This window comes from Malus domestica, chromosome 03 (genome assembly GCF_042453785.1).
Source record: "Malus domestica chromosome 03, GDT2T_hap1".
NCBI lineage: Eukaryota > Viridiplantae > Streptophyta > Magnoliopsida > Rosales > Rosaceae > Malus > Malus domestica.
In genome coordinates this window covers 10,854,410-10,865,919 of record NC_091663.1, presented here as the reverse complement: position 1 = coordinate 10,865,919, position 11,510 = coordinate 10,854,410, and the positions used below count along the sequence as shown (strand labels likewise).

Below are 11,510 nucleotides of genomic sequence, written 5' to 3'. Positions count from 1 at the left end.
CATCAAACCTCACAACAAGAAATAATAACTAAAGTCCTAAAGGATCAGTACTTGTAAACGTTTAAAACCCTACTCGTTAAGAAAGAAAAACATAGAATAACAATAATAAATAAATAAAATCCCTTCGTCGACCACTGCCTTTCGGTTTGGGGCTGGTGGCAACCCTTCTTGATCTCTTTCCCCTTCATGTTTCTCTTATCTTCAAACTATCTCCACCTCTTGGTTTTATTCACACTTGTCTTTCTGGTGAGGAGAGCCTTCGAATGTGGTTGCTAAATTTTTGTTAAGACTGACTTACTGCTCAAATTTGGAGTTCAAAAATCATATTTTAGGTTGTTTTCTAACTTAAAGTGAAGTTGTGAATTCATTTCGTGTCTTCAAACTACATGCCACCAAACACAAATGAAGAATCAAACTGTGAATCAGACTAAAACAAATAAATTGATATCATTTCAATATCTCATAATGCAAAATATGATAAAATTAAAACACAATATCCCATATTAAAATTGCCTCCAATATAAAATGTGAATTGTAGTTAGCTCTAGTTTACAACCGAGTCGCATGACACTAGCCTTGTCTAATTATCTTTTACCACATATATAAGGTTTTTTAAGCTAAACTAGTCTCTGAGATTAACATAAATTTTCACTTTGGTCCCTGACAATAAAAACCAATATAACTAGTTCCTGACTTTGTCCACCGTAAATTATTTCGGTTCTTCCGTGAAAAATCTGTCAATATCCTCGTTAAATTGCCATGTAAGCGACCACATAACCATCTTTTTAAGGATGTTTTTGTCAAATCAACCAATCCACTTAATGGTGATATTGACAGATTTTTCACGGAATGGTCAAAATGATTTAGGGTGAACAAATTCTGGGACCACTCCTATCGATTTTCATTGTCAGATACCAAAATGATGAGTTATGACAATCTCATGGACTATTTGGACTACAAAACCCCATTTATAATAATAAAATTGATAACAAAAGATAGTCGCATTCTGATTGGTGGGTAAGAGAGATATGGATACAAGTCGGGTGATAAAATAAGCCCCTCACTCTCTCTGGTCCGCAAAGGTATGGACGGACTAATGAGTATGGAACTGCGCGTGCTAATATATGCCCCTATGCTGTTACACCGTTATATATATGTGCAAACACAGCCCCATGAAACCAAATCAAACCAAACCACTTCCAAATTCTCAAGCTGTTAGAGAGAGAGAGAGAGAGAGAGAGAGAGATATTAAGAGAAAGATGGAGAAGGAAATGAAGCAATCAAAATTCAAGAGGATTTGTGTGTTCTGTGGAAGTAGTCCAGGAAAGAAAAGCAGTTATAAGGAAGCTGCCATTGAGCTGGGAGAAGAATTGGTAATACTAATACTATTACTAACAATACTTCTGTTTATTTAAATTTGGCTTTTGTTTTTTAAACCCTTTACTCGTTTTTCAACTTGGGTTGATTTTTTGGGTTTTCTAGCTGAAATTCAAGTAGGTTGATCTTCATTGTTCTTATATATATATATATACATATATAATATATTCACGCATGAACACACACACACACACACATATATATATATATATATGTGTGTGTGTGTGTGTGTGTTTGTGTGTATAATATGGGTTCATGTTTTCAAATGATGTCCTTAAATCGACATAAGCTTATTATTCTTGACCATTTTCAACCTCAAGCCTCTGCTTCATGTATCTTACTCTGTCAAAGAAACCCTTCATATGATAGCTCCATTAGTTTTTCTCAATCTATGGACGTCTATATACATAAAGAAGGCTGGGAATCAACAATGAAATTTTTTATCCATCCTTCCCACTTTCATGGAACAACCAAATGTAGTTATTTGATCAATACCTCTCTCTCTCACACGCGCGCACACAGAGATAGAATGGGGTAATTCTATTATAATGAGAATTTTATTAGTTTGTACTCCTAAATAGTCATCATGCACCTCTATCTTTACTCTTTCCACTCAAAAAGGTATAGAATGACTTTTTTGGATCACAAATAACAATTCGAAGTTTTTTTCGGTTACTGAGTGGTGTTGTCTGGTTCATATACAAAAGGTTTCAAAGAATATTGATTTAGTATATGGAGGAGGGAGTGTTGGACTGATGGGGCTGATTTCCCAAGCTGTTTATGATGGTGGTAGACATGTCATTGGGTGAGCATCTTAATTCTTCCTCCTTGCCTTTAATTCATTGATATTATTGGCTTTTGGGCTTCAACTCAAACTGATCATTTTGTCATGTTATTGTTTTTGTAGAGTTATTCCCAAGACACTCATGCCTAGAGAGGTATGTTCTCTATTATTTTTTTCCCATGACATTTTACTCTAACACAGTATAATGAAAATTACCATACAATACAACTTGTGCTAAAAATACAGAGAGAGAGAGAGAGAGAGAGAGAGAGAGAGAGAGAGAGAGAGAGAGAGAGAGAGAGAGAGAGATAGAGCTATCTACTTCTTTTTCTCTCTTTTTATTAGAGTACTTTGGAATATTATTCATGTAGCTTTTGGTAGCCACATTTACATGAACGATGAATTTCTGCCTCACCTTTGTTATCTTAAAATTCTGGTTTTCCCACATGCCACTTTTGGAATTCAAGACTGAATCAGCTAGGATCTCTCTAGCTTAGAAATATGATTGGTCCTCCAATTTTTCAGCTTTTACATGTGGAATTGGTTTTTAATTCATCCCTAGATCCACCTTGCTAATCTTGGGTCTTCAACATTTTTGTCCTTCCTACTAGCTTTATATATCCCACTTGTAGTTACTCAGATTCTTCATGGAACAAAAATATCAGCCATTTACACCTTTAATTTCTTATATTTTCCTTCCCTTTCTTTGTCATAAACTTAGATGTAAATTGGTGGATATCTGTTTTGTGAAATTTCTCTCTCCCCCTCTTACATAATATGTTATGTGAGAAGATAAGCACAAAAGAATGTAAACCCCGTTGGCTGTTGCACTCAAGATTTCGCCAATTCTTTTTGCCTGGTGTGGAATTGCTGAGTCATATTAGATTGAGCCCACCACTCTGTACTACTCATGATTGCTTCTCTTTGCCCAGCACCGTGAAAACTCTCTCTCTCTCTCTCTCTCTGTCTCTCTCTCTCTCTCTCTCTCACACACACACACACACACACACACACACACAGCGTTCCTTTGTGCTTGCTTTTCTGCCTAATATTTTCATTTTTTAGAGACAAATTTGTGTGTATTAACTGAGTTTTCAGATAACTGGAGAAACTGTGGGGGAAGTGAAAGCAGTAGCAGACATGCACCAAAGGAAGGCAGAGATGGCAAAGCACTCCGATGCCTTTATTGCCTTACCCGGTCGGTATAAAACCTGGCATAAATATACTTCATGCTAATACACCTTAATAACTTACTTCTATTTTCTTAGGCAAACAATATGACATATAGTGATTGCTCAAAGTTCCCTTGGAATATATGAAAGTAAAATTTTAAAGTGATCATAAAATAACATGTTTTATAAAATGAAAGAAACTATTTCCCAGCAAGAATATTATATATCTTCAAAAGTCACCTAAGTTGACATGGGCCATATTGTGCATAATTAAAGGTACCTACATGAAGCTGAAAAGAAGATTTGAAAATAAGTTAGTCTTACCGAAATTTTGCTAAAGAATATTCTCCAAGAGTGACGAATCCTATTTAGGGTTCACTTTAGTGACAAACCTTGTGTCACTTCAGTGCGTCTACATCTTTCATCTCTTGTCAGTATTTTTGTTATCATATAATAAGAAATGGAGATACATGATTGTATACACTCATTTGATAGGGTGTAATCTCTTATGATCCACTTGTCATTTATTAGATTTTAATTCCCAATTAGAAAATGTTTCATCCTATCTTCTTCCATATCTCTCTGAGGAAAAAAACATAAAAGATGAAGGTGTTAGTTGTGGCCTCTAGCAGTAAACCATATGTACAGGTTTAGAAACCTGCAAAGGTACTGTTAAATGTTAATGCATTATGCATGCTTGGTGTCAAGTGTCAACTCTGGAAATTTTGCTTTGCCCCAGTCAAATAAGCCCAAAGGTAACCATACTCCTGGAGGTTTGGCTTTGGCCCACGTTGCAGCAGGAAGCTGCCGGTAGTTTAAAATATAAATAGTAAAAGAAAAGACACACAAAAAACTTCACCAAAATAATTAATAAATAAAGAATTAACGAATTACTAATAAAATCCGACGACTTTTAACTCATGCGGGTTTGATAACTTGTAATCCCAGTGTAGCGTAGTCCAGGCCTGCTTAGACACAAAAATACCAAAATCATAAGTCTTTTTTCTTCTCTTTGTCCACTGCTTTTATTTACTTAGACCATCTCCAATCTTTGGGTTAAAATCTACAATTTTCAGCTCAGAAAATTTAGGTTTTAATCTAGAAAAAACTTTTCTGCTCTAACCCCTTTTGGGTTAAATTTTTAGCCCCAAATTATTAAAGAAAGAATTTAGATTTTTTTTTTAACTTACTTAAAAAAAAAGAATTATGTATACTATTCTAATTTAATTTTATGAACATTTTAACCTAAAAATATTTAGATTCTGATAAATAATGAAAAATCACTAAACCGACACCATGAAACTCATGAAACACTATGGTAGAATATGAAATATATGATAGAGATGTAAAATTTTTTATTTTATTTTATCTGTTGGATTTAAATTTGGACCGTTAGATTTTTTTATTTTACCGTTGAATTTGATCATATTAGATCTCAATCATTGGGTTATAAAATTAAAAAAAAATGGTTTGAATGGGGAACATGATTCGACGGCCCATTTAATCTAGGCCGTACATGACATAAAGAGCCATTTTTGGCTCAGCAACAAGGCCAACAGAACCCACGTGGGTGGGACCCCTGCCTCTTTAATGCCTCACCGCGTTGAGGCATGAGGCGAGTTAAGCGCGAGGCTGTCTTGATTTTGGTGGTGCAACGTGCATATGTGGGCCAGCCCACTTATCCAAACTCAAATCTTGGCCGAAATTTACCCCAATCTTGAGTTTAACCCATAACCCCATTTTGGCCCGAGGGTTGGAGTGTTTTGGAAGTTAATTTTTTAGACTTACTCCAAGGGTTGGAGTGAGACTCATTAAACCTTTTATTTAAGCATGGTTTTTTTATATTTATTCTATCTTTTTCCAGTAAAAAATAATGTTTTAAAATGTTTGGGAAGAAATTCTACTACTTAAGCTACAAGCATATTCATTTATATATTTATGCTTAGCAATGAAATACTAATAGTCGAAGAGTAACCATTCAAACCCTATCAACCAAACGAACCAAAAAGAGTACTATTCACTCACTTGTTTCTTATTGAAAACTGGAAAATTAGGGTTTTGGGGAGGGAGGCAGATTCTCTGTCCTCCCACTTCGTGTGCCATCCTGTTTTGTATGGTCATGGTTAAGTTACGTCAATATTTTATATTATTTTTTTATAGAGATAATAAGACAAAAATAAATACTAATATAAAGTGTTTACGTGGCTTAACCGTGACCACACAAATAGAAGCGCACGGGAAGTGAGAGGGCAGAGAATCTGCCTCTTTTGGGGAGCTCTTGCTTTCTGTGGTTACAAGCAGTTCGTTAGCCTGTCCCTCTCCCATCCATTCACTAAAATAAGAAAAAGAGAGAAAGAGTTATAAACTCTTTCACCAAATCAACCAAATGCCAAATGAAAATGGTCCTTGGTAAGATGTGACCTGCACATGAAATAAGACATAAAAGTTTCACGCTGGCCTTAACTCTTTAACCAACTTGTACTCCCTTTATTTTCCTTTAATTTTTTGGGATATTTTAGGAGCTGAAAACTCTTTCTTTTCAATCCTATCCTAATTCCAATCCATGTAGAATCCAAACTCACTACTAAACGTTTGCTCAAAGGGTACTCTGGGCACCTTTTCCAGAGTGATTTGTGTAGAAGTTCGCGTCGCTATTGTTACAGAATAAAAATTTCGGTACTCCTATTTTAATCATATGCACTCTAAATTGATAACATGTAGCATGCTAAAAGCCTAAAAGAGGTAGATTAAAATAATTAATCTTTTTAGGAAAAAGGATCCTCGCCGGATCCTTTCCTGGGCCTCAAGTTCACTCTTATTGGGTTTACTCAGCTCATTCAGTTAAAAGCTACAGACAAAGTGGCCAGCCCATTTGACTTCAGTTAAGAAAAGGAAAGAAGAAAAGGAGATTGGACTGTGTTACTATTAAAATACTGATTCAGGTTTTTATTATTATTACTAGATGCAGTACACACACACTATTTGTGTAATTTTAAAATTTTAAACATAATTAAATTAAATTCATGTAAAAAAAAAATAGTGGATCGGGGAATTTAGAAAAAGTGGAAAAAAGTGGACGTGGGCGGGTGCAAATGAGAGAGAGAGAGAAAGAGTGAGTTTATGTATTGATAAGATGACATGGCTGTGAGGTTCAGGAAAAAACCAACAAAAATTTGTTTGTGCGAAATTACTATAATGTTCAATTTTTTCTTTTATAATTTTTCTTTTAGTTATGTATAAAAGGGTATAATAGTAATTTCATTGGTTTTTGGTTGACAAATGGGGTTCTTTCAATATGTAGTTTAGATTATTTTTTTATTTGTTTATTTATTTATTCCTTTTTCTTTGAATGTATGAAGGTGGCTATGGAACTCTTGAAGAGCTTCTTGAAGTGATAACATGGGCTCAACTGGGCATTCATGATAAACCGGTAAGGCTTGTGTTTGTGCCTCGTTAATTTATTCATAACCTTGTTACTTAAAGTTACTCCATTAGTTCAAATCATCACACCTTAAAATGGTGTAACTCAAATTGAGGTCTTATGATCTTATGAACATCTTTGAATCATGAGAAATGTTCTCATGACAAGCTGTGTAACATTGTGAATTTTTATCATCAGTCATGTTTGATTTTGAATAAATTTGCATCCTATATTTTACAGTCTGAAAACATAAGTTTGCCAAGAAAGAAAACTATTTCTCACCATTTCTTCAAATCGCAATGAGGTGAATATGTGGATTAAAAATGTTTATTTTTCAGGTAGGTTTGCTGAATGTGGATGGGTACTACAACTCCTTGCTGTCATTTATTGATAAGGCAGTAGAGGAAGGTTTCATTAGTCCAACAGCCCGCCACATAACTGTTTCTGCTCCTACTGCCAAGGAGTTAGTGAAGAAAATGGAGGTAATTAATCAAAATGTTTTTCCAACTCTTTTGTCAATCTTAAAATATAAAGAAACATTATTTGGTTCTGCTGTATTTGTTTGTACTAATTAAACTTGATCTACATAATTTTTTATTTTTCATCAGGAATATTTTCCACGCCATGAAAGAGTTGCTTCAAAGCTAAGCTGGGAAATTGAGCAGTTAGGCTATCCCACAATTTGTGACATATCAAGGTGAGCATAATATAAAGGACTTGGCAGAGAGAGGATGGCTTAGCTCTTCAGTGCTGAAAGGCATTAATTTTAGATTTTAGATGACTGAAACATTCCTGATCTGGGAATTCCATTTTTCTGTATTTCCCTTTCTGTCAGTTTAAAACTGAAAGAAAAAAAAAAAAAAATTAATTGACCTCAACAAGTTATGTAACTTGATTAATTACTGTCTTCAGTTTGAGATTTGGTTTTTAGTTATAATGCTCAATTGTGCTCAAATAATTGTAAAAATATTGTAAGGCTCTTTTCGTTAGTTACTAGCGATCGATGCCCGCGCGTTGCTGCGGGTTTTAAAATCATATAACACATGTCATAAGTTTTAATCGGAGATGTACTATGTATGCACATGTGATTGATGTCTCATTGTTCATTAACAATAGGCAATACCATACTTACATACATGTGGAATGTAAGAAGGAAACTATTGACCTTTTGTTCTAAATAAAAAAGAATACTAATTCTAAAATAAAATTTCAAAATACCTTTCAAAGCAGTTGAATCTGAAGAAAAACGCTAATTCTAAAATACAAATTCAATTTATATTACCAGTATGATTAGCTTGTAACGACTTGTCCACTGTGATACAAAACATCCAATTTCTCATTTTGTCTCCAATTTCCATCACTTCAGTTGCCCCCTTTGCAGATCCTTTTTTATTTCTTCTAGTGAAGCCAACGTTTTGCCTTGCACTTTGGTTCAGCCTCATCTAGATATAGTAAATATAAATTTATAGCATATACATATAACATTCGTGCCATCTATTTATTTATAACATATACTAACAATACTAAATTCACACATTGTAAATAGTATTCTACATAAATCCTAACCACACAATGCAAAAATAATCTGGCAACAAAAAAAAATTAAAAACCTGATTGCTCATCTAGATAATTTAAATACAAAAAATCAACTTTACACCAAACACAACAGACCTCTCTCTCTACAATTATGAAAGAAATGAATATAAAAACTTGGTTATGCCAACATACCTCTTACAAATTATATTCATTTCAAAGAACAACCAAACAAAAAATGCAAATAAAAGCTCACTGAAGTACCAAATTTGAACAATTTGGGCAACTGGGTATCCTCAAAACAATTCAAAGAGCAACAATTCAGCACGAAAGTAGCAGAAAAACAAAAGAAAGACCAAAACTAAGGGGATATCGAGATTGAAAAATGTAGTAGATAACATGATCAGGAAAGGTGTTTTTCATTGAGAAGATCCAAAAGGACAGTCCTAAAGCTGAACAGAACAATTTCTAGTCACATTATTAATTGCACTGAGAATTTAGTCTTAGTGTAAAGCACATGATAGCAATAATTGGTACATTGATCTCAACTCATCATTCTCAAGTATTCTTAATCTCGTAGGATGAGGGCATTGTAACAATGTTCAGAAGATTATACAATATAACTCCTTATTCATATAAGTTTAATAATTGACTTGGTTAGAATTCAGTTTATCCCTCAGCAAGGTGTATAAAAAATGGTATAATAAATAATAATTATGAATAAGGAAAATAGGCAATTACCATTTCTTAGATATTCAAGTGGTGTGAGCAAGATTAGTGTTGTAACTTTTTCCATTCCTTCCGTTTTTTATCAATCCAAAACATGAATGCCGAGGATTGCCATTCCTGCAACACCATCCATGTAATTACCACTTTGATCTCATATAAATCCATATAGTTTTCAGATAAAAAGTCTTAACATAGAACAAAATATGTCTACTTATAAAAAAGGTCCACAATTATATGTGATTAAAATTATCACACTTCTTGTAAAAATTGAATAACTAAATAAACAAATTTGGGAAAGGAAATTGGAGACATCACCTCATCAAAGAGGACCATATATGAATTTAAGTCATGGTACAATGGGCGGCCTTCACTACTGCAGTAATCCAATGCTTCAGCGATGTTCAGAGCAACTCTTAGCCGGATAGCCCACTCAGGGGCGGTTTGGGAGTGAGGTGCTTAAAAAAAAACACCCATGAAAAAAAGATGTGAGGGTTTTAGGTGTTTGGTAAACTGAAAAAAAAAAGACTTATTTTGGAAGCTGCTGTGAGAATAAGCTGAAATCAAAGGAAAAAACTGAAGCTGCTATTTGTAGCTTTGGAAAACTGGTTTTTTTTCAAAGCACACGGAGCTACAGTGCTCCTTTAATGAAAAGACCCACTATCAGACTGCTTTTTTTTTTCAAAAGCACTTTTACAAAAAAGTTTACCAAATACTTTGCCGATTTTTTTCACAGCCGCTTATTCTCACAGCAGTTTTTTTTCAAAGCACATCAATACCAAACCAGCCCTCAATGGTCTGATTCTCCCCTATCAAGAAAGTGTAAGATGAATTTATACATGAAGCACTTTGAATAGCTATAGGCAATATATTTCAGTGGTCACTTGTCAAGAATATGAGAATGGGAAAAGCAAAAATAGGAGTCACAAATTGAAATGAAAATGGCACATTTGTAGATAATAAATCAGCCTTGTGAAAGTGGTTTGAGATGACAATATTATGCTCAAGTAGAACAAATGCATTCTTTAAAGTGATGAACACCCAATATCTTATGTAAAAGAAGAGAAAATTATATCTTTGTAGGATTGTCATCAAATCGAGATTGAAAATTTTGAAAGTTTCAATTGCATGGCTTTTCACATTACAAATAGACAGTGGATGCAACCATTTTATTTTCGTACTCGTTGAAATATAGTGCAACTTTCAAATAAAGAGTGTTCCTTCTCATATTTCAAGCAATGTGTCAAACATGTTCTCATATCCTGTGCAGAAAAGAAAAGCCAAAAATTGTTTAAAATACAATTCATTGAATAACTGAATATAGGAGGCACATACAGTTGAAGAGATGTTTGGCAAGGGTACCATGATGCACGTACTCCGCCACCAGCAGCCTCTAGTCGCCATCACAGCAATACCCAATCATGAAGAAATTCCTCTTTGAAAAAAAAAACTTTGCAAAGACTGCACAAAGAAATTAAAACTACTTAAAACTTAAAAAAAAAATAAAAGCAGGAACTTCAACAAATACATTTGAAATTTGCCCTCTTCGCTAACAAGTAGAAAATAAAATTAATATCGGCAACTATGTAACAACCTCATTGAATAAAAAAATGCATCTCATCCCTTAATCATTTTATATACACCAATGGATTGAGCATTGCATGCATAACCTAGTAGCTTCTACATATGACCGCTCCAGGTTCCAGAATAAGCAAGAGCCTCCTGTCAAGTAATACCAATTTAAGTTTAGATACCTTCAATATTCAGTACCTTTGGAAAGAGAAAAAAACATAAACATAATCATACTTGGAGAATGATGGCAAAGTATTTCATCGGCCAAAAAAACCTTGTAAAGAACAAAAATTCCACAAAATCAGTATATTAGCAGCCCTGCAAAACCTCACAACAACAACAAAGCCTTTTCCCACTAAGTGGGGTCGGCTATGTGAATCCTAGAACGCCATTGCGCTCGGTTTTGTGTCATGTCCTCCGTTAGATCCAAGTACTCTAAGTCTTTTCTTAGGGTCTCTTCCAAAGTTTTCCTAGGTCTTCCTCTACCCCTTCGGCCCTGAACCTCTGTCCCGTAGTCACATCTTCGAACTGGAGCGTCAGTAGGCCTTCTTTGCACATGTCCAACCCACTCATTCCTAATCTTATCCTTTCTCGTGAGCCCACACCTCCAACGAAGCATCCTCATCTCCACTACACACATTTTGTGTATGTGTTGATGCTTCACCGCCCAACATTCTGTGCCATACAACATCGCCGACCTTATTGCCGTCCTATAAAATTTTTCCTTGAGCTTCAGTGGCATACGACGGTCACACAACACGCCGGATGCACTCTTCCACTTCATCCATCCCGCTTGTATTCCATATATTCTGTCTTTGATCGGCTTAGGCGAAGACCTTTAGATTCCAACACTTCTCTCCAAAGGTTAAGCTTCGCATTTACCCCTTCCTGAGTTTCATCTATCAACTCTATATCGTCTGGAAAA

General features: G+C 34.7%; 1 protein-coding gene across 1 annotated transcript; it reads left to right on the top strand.

Annotated features, from left to right (window-relative positions):
* The first annotated feature begins 1,075 nt into the window (after positions 1-1,075).
* On the top strand, positions 1,076-7,665 carry LOC103406011 (cytokinin riboside 5'-monophosphate phosphoribohydrolase LOG1). The gene is made up of 7 exons (XM_029099818.2): positions 1,076-1,373; positions 2,085-2,182; positions 2,285-2,315; positions 3,260-3,359; positions 6,693-6,763; positions 7,093-7,236; positions 7,363-7,665. Exons 1-7 carry the CDS (start codon positions 1,125-1,127, stop codon positions 7,453-7,455), a joined length of 786 nt encoding a protein of 261 aa, XP_028955651.2. The 5' UTR covers positions 1,076-1,124; the 3' UTR covers positions 7,456-7,665.
* The last annotated feature ends 3,845 nt before the right edge of the window (positions 7,666-11,510 follow it).